The sequence below is a fragment of the Sphaeramia orbicularis genome, chromosome 19 (assembly GCF_902148855.1).
Source record: "Sphaeramia orbicularis chromosome 19, fSphaOr1.1, whole genome shotgun sequence".
NCBI classification, from domain to species: domain Eukaryota; kingdom Metazoa; phylum Chordata; class Actinopteri; order Kurtiformes; family Apogonidae; genus Sphaeramia; species Sphaeramia orbicularis.
The window spans coordinates 7,334,343-7,347,098 of NC_043975.1; the positions used below are offsets into that span (position 1 = coordinate 7,334,343).

Below are 12,756 nucleotides of genomic sequence, written 5' to 3' on the forward strand. Positions count from 1 at the left end.
TGGCAGGCAATAAGGGAAAATCATCGTATAAGTCGCAGTGTTTAAAGCGTGGGAAAAAAGTAGCGGCTTATAGTCCGGAATTTACGGTACTCAAATGTAAGTACTCGTACTTGTACTCGGTCTGGAAAAGAGTGGTATCGGTGCATCCCTAATCTCTAGACCACATATGGTGTTTAATTGAACTCCAGAACACTGGGGCCTTAGTGGATCTATGGGCGCATCCTGTTCGAATAATATTTCGTATTATTTCTCTGTGTTTTAGGTCGGTAAGCGCCGCCATCAGTGGACCGTCCACGCCAAACCAGCCCCCACCTGTGAGCACAGTGTCTCCGACCCGGCCTGCCCCGCCTCAGCCTCACAGCACTGCCGTCTTCAAGGTCACCTACCCACAACACCTTGCAAAAACACACAGAGCCGCATCTTTTTCTTCTTGCTGTTGACATCTTTTACTACACATCTGCACTACAGCCCCGAAACACCTTATTTATTTATTTATTTTCTCGCGCGGTTGCATCTGACTCACACAAATGTCGGATGGATCACCAGCTGAGGATCCTTCCTTTCATACTCTCCCTGGAATGCGGCAGCTGTTGAGATCGCGCAAATCATTCTCGGCAGGATTGACGTGTTGTTTTCACACAAATGGCAGCTCGTTCAAATCCAATTAAATCATCCCTCTCCGTGTGGACATGTGGAGGAGTTCCTGATAATGGAGTCTGCAGCGAGCAATGTGTTCGCGACACTTGAATACATTTCTTGTCATTAACAGCTGCCAGTTAAGAGCAAAATTGATTTATCTGCACGCGGCTCACGTGACGGATGTTGACGCCGCCAATCACTTCAGAAATAGTCATAGTCAGGCTCCTGATTGCAAGACAGAGTAGGAATTTTTAACCGTAATGAGCATGTGTAACATCACCGCATGCTTTAAGGACGCCATTACTGCCCTGACACGCTTTATAATAGGAGGCGACCCGTGATGGATTGAGTAAGGGTTGGCGAAATAGGAGGAGCTGTGTCAGAACTGACATTTGGTGCTGTAAGGTGGCGCACGAATGAGGCAACCTGTTGTGAATTACCGCCGATCGGTGTTTTCAGTTAGGAGCATGTGGTTTTCATTTATGCTCAGCGGTAAGAGGAGAAAGGATGTAAGGCTGTTTGATGAAAGCACGGTGCAGGTGAGGTCATTTTCCAGTTGTCGGGAGCTGCGCTAAACGGCAAAAGGAGGGAATGTGTGCATATGGGCAGGCAGTGGTGGAAGAAGGACTCACATCCATCACTAACAGGATGTTTGTGTCCTATTTCGATTTTAAATATTCAAATATGAGCCAAAAGTATCAATAGTGTTTAGAAGAAAGAGCTCTGATGTTATACCAAAGATGCCAATGTGTTGGACTGTAGACATATGAACTGAGTTTATTTACAAAGGATTAACCCATAAAGACCCAGAGTTACATTTACATTTACACTTTTTTCCAAAGCGACTTCGAGGGGAAAAACCAAAAAATGAAAGAAAAATACAAGAATAGATTAAAAACATCAAACAGCTGTACAATTAAAACCCTGTCGTACAGAAGAATAAAAAGCAAAATAATAGACTAAAATACAAGAATAAATTAAAAGAGACATAAAAGCAGCTGTACACTTAAAAACTGAAATAAAAATACCAAGTAAAAACAACAGAACAGACATGATAATACATTTAAAATGAAATGTTTGAAAGTGTTAGGACAACAGGTGTTCTCTGAAGAGCTGGGTCTTCAAGAGCTACTTGAAGATAGGCAGGGACGCCCCTGTTCTGGTAGCACTTGGTAGATTATTCCACCAATGTGGAACCACCCATGAAAAAAGCCTGGATTGTCTTGTGCAAGATTTCAGGACTGCCAGACAACATTCCATAGAGTTACTTTCTCAATATTTAACCTTGCTGAAGTGATTTATCCCCATTTATTGTAACATTATCCTCTGAACTTCGCATTTTTGCAGTGTAAATCATGTGTTTTCCTATATTTAATTCTAAAAGTCTGGGTAAATTCATAGGTTATTATATCAGAAACACAAAAAAATAAAGAAAAGGTGACTTTTTCAGCAAAGTGGTCATTAACTGAACATAAACCAAGTGTCTCCATCCACTGTCATTGATCTAACTCCATGGGTTTTACTGGTGAATCAATGTTGTAGAAGATGATGGTGTTTCGACAGTAACTCAAAACCTCTGAACGTCCAAATGAGCCATATTTGACCATGAAAAGTTGTCGGGAGCTGCGCTAAACGGCCACAGGAGGGAATGTGTGCATATGGGCAGGCAGTGGTGGAAGAAGGACTCACATCCATCACTAACAGGATGTTTGTGTCCTATTTCGATTTTAAATATTCAAATATGAGCCAAAAGTATCAATAGTGTTTAGAAGAAAGAGCTCTGATGTTATACCAAAGATGCCAGTGTGTTGGATTGTAGACATATGAACTGAGTTTATTTACAAAGAATTAACCCATAAAGACCCAGAGTTACTTTAGTGACAGTTCCCAAATGATTTCTTTCTGGATATTTAACCTTGCTGAAGTGATTTATCCCCATTTATTGTAACATTATCCTCTGAACTTTGCATTTTTTCAGCGTAAATCATGTGTTTTCCTATATTTAATTCTAAAACTCAGGATAAATTCATAGGTTATTATATCAGAAACAGAAAACTGAAGAAAAGGTGACTTTTTCAGCCAGTATATTATTAATTGAACATAAACCCAGTGTCTCCATCCACTGTCATTGATCTCACTCCATGGGTTTTACTGGTGAATCAATGCTGTAGAAGATGATGGTGTTTCCACGGTAACTCAAAGCCTCTGAACGTCCAAATGGGTCGTATCTGATGACCATGAAAAGATGACAAACTGTATTTCATACTAATTATTTATATGTATTGATAGGATTAATGGATTAACAGGTATTAAACAGTTTATATCTGTAGATGTTTTAGGTGGATGGGTCTTTATGGGTTAATGTGACCACTAGAGGGAGTAGTGAATCGCTCTGCTGGTCTATCCATGGTGAGGAAAACTAACACCACAGGACATCAGAAAGTGATCCGATGGATGAGAACTATTAAGAAACAACTTTTAGGCTACGTTCAGACTGCAGGCAAATGTGGCCCAAATCCGATTTTTTTTTCACCCATATGTGACCTGTATCCGATCTGTTAAAGACAGTGTGAACAGTAAAACTTATTATCCTTTATTATAACTATGTCTTCTTTATTTTGCATTTTTTTCAGTAAAAATTTGTTATTTTCCTATGTTTCATTTATTGATTATGTAGATGTTCACAAAAGTTCAGATTAAAGTTGAGAATTATTACATCAGAATCTGAGGAAAAGTGGCGACCAAAATCATTTATTGATATTAACTGTTTAATACCTGCTGATCCACTAATCCTATCAATACATGTAAATAATTGGTGTAAAATACAGTTATTCATCTTTTCATGGCCATCAGATTTGGACGTTCAGAGCCTCCGTAGTTACCACGGAAACACCGTCCTCTTCTACAACATTGGTTCACCAGTAAAACCCATGGAGTTGGATCAATAACAGTGGATGGACACACTTGTTTTCATGTTCAGTTGTTGATATTTTTGCTGAAAAACTCACTTTTTTTTTTTCTTCGTTTTCTCTGTTTTGATGTAATAACCTTTGAATTAACTCTTGAGTTTTTATTACCATCTAAATTAAATATAGAAAAATACATGATCTAATGTGAAAAATGCAAAATATAGAGGATGAAGTTTTAATAAATGGTGATAAATGACTTTAGAAAGATTAAACAGAGAGAAAAATTCATTTGGGAACTGACACAAAAGTAGCACTGGGTCTTTATGGGTTAAGTCGAAGTACTAATACAACAATGTAAAAAAAAATCTCCATTATAAATCCAAGCCCTGTATGAAATATCACACCTAGATCACAGAGTTATTAATGTAGTTAAATGTAAAAGAACTGCTTTTATTACATGTGGCATCAACAGATTATTAATAGAGATGTATTAGTGTTGTTGTTTCATGTTACTTTTGAACTATTTGATATCCTGGTCTCATCGTATGATTAATGGGACAGGAAAGAAGAAAAAACAACGCTCTGATACACAAATCTGTTTTCTGTTTTCCTCTAATCTGCTTTTTGGTTACATATCGAATGATTTGTACAAATATTGAAACTGAACCATGTGAGAGGCTTAGAGGGAAAAGTCTCTTATTTGTTTGAGCTGTTAGCAACTCATCGACGTCTGAAATGTGAGCTGATTACACACTGCTTTTTGTAAGACATCTGAGGAAACCCAGTTGCAGTGGAAAAAATGTTGCAGTTGTACTTTTCTACCATAGTATGAACCTAAATGTTTCTTCAGTAGGAGAGGAAAAAAGTCACTAAAATATGAATATACAGTCAATGTTCTGGCTGAAATTACAAGTATTTGTAATCTGCAGACCAGAAGCCAAAAAAGAATAGATATTATTAATTATGAAATTATTCTTAAACCCATATATTTCAGGAAATATTGATGTTTCTACCTCAAATCAGCATGAACAGGACACAGCTGTAGACATGATGTGTCCCAATATTTGTGTCCATATAGTTTGTGAACCTCAGTATTTCCTGAAAGTTTATTTAATGGGAGATTTTTCTTCTTCAGTGAGCTGTGAAGAAAGTAGACGGTTAGTTGTGGTAGAAAAATGTTATTTACAGTCAGAGCAGGAAAGATATTTTAGAAATTTAGAGGAAGGACATTTAAAATTGTAGTCATGGATAAAAAAAAATAAAAAAAAAAATGAGTAAAAGCGTCTCTAACAATTTAAACCAGGGGTTAGTTCAGGGGCCACGTTAAGACAAATTTGATCTGAAGTGGGCTGGACCAGTGAAATAATAACATAATAATTAGGGATGTCCGATATTGGCTTTTTTGCCAAAAACCGATATGCCGATATTGTCCAACGCTTAATTTCCGATTCCGATATCTACCGATACCGCTGCTGATATATGTGGGATATTAAACTAATTTTCAGTAACATCACATATCTCCTGTCATGGAATTAACACATCATGCCTAATTTTATTGCGATGCCCCATTGGATGCATTCTCAAATGCAACAAGGCTTTGAAAATGTAAACACTGTCTGTGCAAAGAATACATACTTCAACTTAAGTTGTGGAAAAAATGCCATATTTATGTATTTTCTCTCCCTCCCTCCATGAGTCTATTACAGTGTGGCAACTCTACTGTACTATTTTGAAAACTGCACACTTCTTTCAGCTACAAACAATGCTTCATTTACACGTCGGTAAATGCCGGCGTAATCAAGGCATTATTTTATCGGTTTTAATGAAAGGCAAAAAAAAACGATAACGATATTCACCGATATTACATTTTTATGCCAATATCGGGCCGATAATATCGGTGGGCCAATATTATCGGACATCCCTAATAATAATATATAAATAATGTCAAGTCCAAACTTTCCTCTATGCTTTAGAGCGAAAAAAGTAAAATTTTGTGATGAAAATGTTTACATCTACCAACTATCCTTTAAAACAATGAAATTAACATGAACAAACTGAAATTTCTAAAGAAAACTAAGCGCAATTTTAACGGTATTATGTCTCAGTTTACCATTTACACGTGTAAATTGCAACCTACAGATCACCAAAGGATCAACAAATACACAAAACATTTAATAACGGGCAGAATTTTTGGGAAAAATGCACTTCACACATTTCAAAATGTTCATATTTGTTCAGGTTTTTTGTGTTTTTGTGAAATGATCGTTTGTTTTCGAGTAAATACAGTAAAATGACATGAAAATGTTTACGTTTACAAAGGGAAAAATTTGGAGTTGTGAGTATTTATAGGTTATAATGATAGTATTTGACTGATCCGACCCATTTGAGATTAAATTTGTCTGTTTTTGGAACCCGAACTAAAATGATTAACCCTTTCATGCATGAATTATGAGAACCTTAGTCTAGATTTTTTTTAGTGTTTTTATTCCTCTTTAGGCATGAAAAAACCATGTGATTGAATTTTTTTATAGTACCTATTTTTTATGAAGGTCAATTTGTTTCTTCATTGCTTTGACAAAAAAAAAATCAATAAAAAAGTGTTTGAATGGAAAAAAAAAACATTACAATCCAAAAAATGTAATTTGAACACTTTTTTTTTTTTTTTTTTTTTTTTTTTTTTTTGATTGAGATTTTTGTTTTTTTAAATTGAAAAAAAATTTTTTTTGGTTAAAGCAATAAAGAAACAAATCTACCCTCATCATTTTTCATGGAGTTCCAAAAATGTCCACTCTGCTGGACACCATGTGTTTAATTTTTGAAGCAAAGAATGCAAATATCAGAAAGTGATCGACTGTGTGAAAACTATCAAATCAAAACACTTTTAACTAGAAGCACTCGGAGAGCGCAGACCTCCGCCAAGGCTGATCAGTGGGCCCCCCCACCCCCGATCACCCCCAAAAGTTAATCATTTCTTCCTTATCCCATTTCCAACAAACCCTGAAAATTTCATCCAAATCTGTCCATAACTTTTTGAGTTATGTTGCACACTAACGGACAGACAAACAAACAAACAAACAAACAAACCCTGGCAAAAACATAACCTCCTTGGCGGAGGTAATGAAGCTGATCTGATGTTTTCTCACATTTGATGATATTCCCAATTTTTATTAGCAATTGATTCACACTCAAACATGTTAGTGCGGATCAGGTTAATCAAGAACAGTAAAGTTACAGTAATGGTGTGAATGTCAGTGTATTATTATGGGATGGTGCATAAGCATCCACTGTGTTGGCTGATATGGAACTAAAAACAACAACACCCATGAATATACAAGAGAACAGCTGGAGAAGAACTGTCCACTGGAGTGACCACCGTGCATGAAAGGGTTAATATCTTCAGTGTAATTTTTACATTTCACAAGTTCATCCCAGGGGCCAGACTGGACCCTTTGGTGGGATGGATTTGAGACCTCTGATTTAACCCTTTCATGCATAGTGGTCACTCCAGTGGACAGCTATTCCACAGCTCTTCTCTTGTATGTTCATGGATTTTGTTGTTTTGTGTTTTTGCACATATCTTTATTAAAGTTTTAACACATTACATATCTTTTCTGACATGAATTGGTAACACTGTGTAGATCTAGTTATAGTTTTCACACAATTTATCAGTAAATTCGTGTTTCTTCGCTTCAAAAATTAAACACATGGCGTCCAGTTGAGTGGACATTTTTGCAGCTTCATGAAAGATAGGTTCATGAGATTTTTTCTTTTATTATTATTACAATTTTTTTATGTATTTTTTAACTTTTTTTTTTTTGTTATTATTTTTGAAATTTTTTTTTTTTTCATAAGAAAATTTTCAATCACATTGTTTTTTTTTCATGTTTAAAGCAAGGTTATTATCGAAAACTAACGAAATGACGAAAACTAGAATTGTAAAAACATTTTCGTTAACTGAAATAAATAAAAACTGTAATTAAAAGAAAAAACACGATAACGAACTGAAACTGAATTGTGTGCTTACAAAACTAACTAAAACGTATAAAAATTAGAGATAAAATTCCCTTCGTTTTCGTCTTTGTCAACGTCGGCTTGATATGAAATCGATTTATTTCACTCAAGCAATTTTAGCTAGCGGCACCATATGATTTTTAACGGTCCGTCACTTCTCGTCACTTGTTGTTTAGAGTCGTCTTCTGGTCCCCACTCTACCTGGAAACATGGAGACTAAAGTTGGGAGAAAGCAGCAGAGTCCTGTCTGGGATTTATTTGAATACGGCGATGAAGAAGACAAAAGATATATATATTTAAAAAAAAAAAACTAAACTAAAACTAAGCATTTAGAAAATAACAAAAACTAATAAAAACTAGCAAACCTGCTCTAAAAACTAATTAAAACCAACTGAATTAGAGAAGAAAAAGTCCAAACTAAATTAGAATGAAAACCCCAAAACTATTAGAACCTTGGTTTAAAGACAAATGAAAACACTCAGGGAAAAAGTCTGAAGGTTCTCGTAATTTGTGCATGAAAGGGTTAAACAAAACTAACCAACACCAAGCAATGATATTTATCCCAATATAAAACTACATGATGACATTTATTATTATTGTTTTGTATCCCAGACCCCTGAACTCAACGTGTCCCAATACTTTTGTCCACATAGTGTATTTTGTTCCTATATGTGGGGTCTGCCTCAGTGGGAGTGTGTGTGGCCTCCACACACACACTAATAGATAAGTCTTGGTCGCCTGTAGAGGTCTAGGGGAGTAGGGAGCGCTTGATTTATGCACCTTAGACGACATCAGGAGGACAGGGGAGGTTTCCATGACTGCGATACGAGGTTGTGTCTAAATCTGGTGTCTTTGATCTCTCTGCAGCCGGAGGTCATGCTCCCCCCGGCCCCTTACCCATCATCCCACAGCCTGCGAAGACTACCCCAGTGCCCTCCGGTTCACCTCAGCCACCCCGTCCCTCTGTCTTTGACCCTGTCCCTGTCTCCCGGTCCGGTCCAACCCAGACCCCCGGTCCCGCCGCCGCATCGAGCCCCTCCCCCTCACATCCACCACGTGGCACCCAGAGGGGCGCCGTTTCGGCCCGTGTCACGCCTTAACTCCTGCAGGATGGTCATGGTGAGTGGGTTTCATGTTCTTTTTTTACGTGGGGAACTTTTATTTGATGATGTTTCTGTCATTTCTCCAACGAGTCTGGGGAGCGTTTACCCACTCCAGCCCATAATACCCAACCGGAGGAGTGATGTTCAGACTGGTGCTGGTCACCGTTCTTTTGTGACCCATAAAAGAATATGCATGTTGACAGTTATGCGCAGTCTCGTAAAATAACGAGGTTAACCCGGGAGCGAGCGCCATCCATGCGGGACTTTAATTCTACATACAAACCACCACATAAATAATGTAAATGGAGCCAGACTCACGGGGGGGTGGGGTGGGGGGGGGGGGGACGATGGAGAAGATGAAACGCCCAGTTCAGTGTTCAAGTCTGTCCAACAGTAACCGAACAGCCACCAGTTTTCCATCGAGTTTACAGTCGCAGAAAAAATTATTAGACCACCCCTTTTTTTCTTCAGTTTCTTGTTCATTTTAATGCCTGGTACAACTGTAGCATACCCCCCCCACCCCCCCCCCCCGAATGATGGATGACACTTTACTGGTGATTTAATGGCACTAAATCCTTAAATCAATCGTAAGAGCTAAAGAACACACAAAAAAAACGTGTAATTCCAAAGCACTTGCATTTCACATTAGCAAAAAAATTATGAGGATTAGCTTGACTGAAACGTAACAGTAAACGTTAGCTTAGCGTGCTAGCGTAAATGGCAAATTAATAAACCAGTGAGAGACACAAAATATTCAGTCAAATATTCATCCTCATGGATTTTGTTGTTTTGTGTTTTTGCACATATCTTTATGAAAGTTACATTACATATCTTTTCTGACATGAACTGGGAACACTGTGTAGATCTCCCCTGAGCATAATAGTTATAGTTTTCACACAATTTATCAGTAAATACGTGTTTCTTCGCTTCAAAAACTAAACACATGGCGTCCAGTTGAGTGGACATTTTTGCAGCTTCATGAAAGATAGGTTCATGAGATTTTTTCTTTTATTATTATTACAATTTTTTTTATGTATTTTTTAACTTTTTTTTTTGTTATTATTTTTGAATTTTTTTATTTTTTTTTTCATAAGAAAATTTTCAATCACATTGTGTTTTTTTTCATGTTTAAAGCAAGGTCAAGTCTGTCCAACGGTAACCAAACAGCCGCCGGTTTTCCATAGAGTTTACAGTCGCAGAAAAAATTATTAGACCACCCCTTGTTTTCTTCAGTTTCTTGTTCATTTTAATGCCTGGTACAACTGTAGCATACCCCCACCACCACCACCCCCACCACCCCGAATGATGGATGACACTTTACTGGTGATTTAATGGCACTAAATCCTTAAATCAATCGTAAGAGCTAAAGAACACACACAAAAAAAATGTGTAATTCAAAAGCACTTGCATTTCACATTAGCAAAAAAATTATGAGGATTAGCTTGACTGAAACGTAACAATAAACGTTAGCTTAGCTTGCTAGCGTAAATGGCAAATTAATAAACCAGTGAGAGACACAAAATATTCAGTAACATCTCTACATTTAACGCAAACGTACCTTGTGCCTCTTCAGAAGAACAGGTAATACAAAACAATGAATTAACTCTGTCGAACTTTCTTTGCCGTTTTTTAACTGTTTTTTCTCCTTCTGATGTTAAGATAGGAAGTTACTCTTCAAAATAAAAGTCCGCTACATCCAAACCGGAAGTTACCCTTTTACGTAGCCAAAATAAGAACAATACGCCAAGACATAATTACAGAAGTGAATTTAGCAATTATACTGAGGGTTATTTACAACAACTAAAGGTACATTTGTTTGGACAAATATAATGATAACTACAAAACTAGCTCATAGTAGTTTAATTTCAGAGCTGATATCTGTACATTTTCCATGTTTTCTTGATAATAACCAAAATCACTTCAGTTCTTACATCAGTATCTATGGCATTGTACTGACAAAAACAGTACTTTTAGACATTCCATGTTTTCTTTTCTGTCTGTTTTAGTCACATGATACACACAGGAGTTAGGACTGGATTGCATAACCATTGTTTTTGACGACTTTTGATGGTCTAATAATTTTTTCTGCGACTAAATAATGAAACTCCAAATTTTTTCTTTGTTTTAGTGCAAAAAGTAAAATTACATTATGAAAATGTTTACATTTACAAACAATCCTTTCACAAAAAAAGTGACAGAACTGGGTGATAATAAATGGCATCTGGATACATTTCCGAAAGCTTTCAATTTAGCCAGTAAGCTACAGGGCCATTGGTCCTATTTTATTTCTTTACTTATAATGTTCCATATTTTGATGGTTTATAACATGGAAATGGTTTTATATATATATATATATATATATATATATATATATATATATATATACATTTTTTTTTTTTTTTTTTTTTTTTTTTATAGTTACTATTGAGCACTGATAGGAAGTTATATATGGACTTTCATTTGGGTCCATGACCTTTGACCTTCAGTGACCTTAAAGGGTCAAACTCAAGGTCACCAATGTCTAGAGTTCAAAAATCTTCTTCTCCAAAACTATTGATCTGATTAATTTTTTAAAAATTATGTAGCTTCTTTGGGACAATGTTTACGATGTTTGTTCACAGTCTTGAGAAATATTAATTTGTACATTTTTTTCCCATTTTTTTTTCAATATTTAAAATTTGCCTTTATTTATAATGTTCCATATTTTGATGGTTTATAACATATACATGGCTACAGATATCAATATAGTTACTATTGAGCACTGATAGGAAGTCATATTTGGACTTTCATTTGGGTCCATGACCTTTGACCTTGAGAGACCTTGAAGGGTCAAACTCAAGGACACCAATGTCTAGATTTCAAGATTTCTAGATTTCTCCAAAAATACTGCTCAGATTCATTTTTAAAAATTACGTAGCTTCCTTAGGACAATGTCTACAGTGTTTGTTCACGGTATTGAGAAATGTTGATTTTTGCATTTTTTCCCTTTTTTTTAATATTTAAAATGAGGTTTTCTCATAATGCTCCATATTTTAATGGTTTATTACATGTAAATGGTTACAGATATCCATATATTGATCACTGATAGAAGTCATATATAGACTTAGATTGAATTAGTTGCGTTCTCCTCCAGTTAAAGTACCATCCACTTCTGGTGGTAGACTGATCTCCTGCTTTAAAACCACAGAACTCTAATTTAGAGACAGAATCTGAGGACCTCACAAATTCAACCTGTTATTGATTCTAGATAGAACATGACGCTGAAATACCGGAACATTGGTCCTATTTGTTTGACTCTTAATCTGGTTTGACTTGTCCCCTGTGGACATTTGAAGGATAAAAACAGAAACAGAACAATTTGTGGCGTAAACGACAAATAGCTCTTAAACACAACACTGTTCTGGAGCTGGACAGCATTACGTAGATATATCAACATTAGTAGCTACTAAATTATTTTACTCTGTACATGCGGTGAAGTCGTACTTCACAAATCACTCAAATAAATGTTGAAACTATTTGTTTTAAAGTCTTCATCTACTCAAAAAGGACGGTATTTTCCACCATCTGTCACTGTAATCTTTTCCCTGTCAGGGTGTTTTTCATATTCATCTCCTCAGTTTAAGGCGTTTCCTCACCAGGAGGATTTGTGACATTTCAGAGCCAATTATGACATAATGTGCAATAAAATGCTGATTTTTCTCTTCTGCCGTACACACCAAAACCTCTATCAGGTCCAATAGATCAAATAAACGGAGCCAGAATCTTAATGGATGGCATTTGCTGGAACACAAATGATACCTGTGAACCATCAGAGAAGTTTTTTTTTTTTTTTTTTACCATGAATGCAGTTGAAATCCTCCTGCAAAGGTCAGATGTGGAGTTTTCATAAACGTCTGTCTTCATATCTTTGATCAAACAAAGCTGGAATGAAGTTGTCGCCTTCCTCGGGCTCGAAGGTTTTCGTCATGTTCAACTCGGTCCGAACGTGACTGGGATCCAGATTCATTTCGCTTTTCTTTTAGCCCGGTTCACATCTGTGCTGTTTCATCTTAACCTGCTGATGTGAATGAGCAGCTGATGTGATCTACTGACAC

At 36.4% G+C, this 12,756-nt stretch overlaps 1 protein-coding gene across 1 annotated transcript in view; it reads left to right on the top strand.

Moving 5' to 3' along the window:
• Window positions 1-12,756, top strand: part of adam12a (ADAM metallopeptidase domain 12a) — a 505,639-nt gene that overhangs the window by 484,221 nt on the left and 8,662 nt on the right. Inside the window, exons 20-21 of the mRNA XM_030122462.1 lie at window positions 263-377; window positions 8,427-8,678. Coding sequence (XP_029978322.1) covers window positions 263-377; window positions 8,427-8,678 — 367 coding nt within the window. The remainder of the gene's footprint in view (window positions 1-262; window positions 378-8,426; window positions 8,679-12,756) is intronic.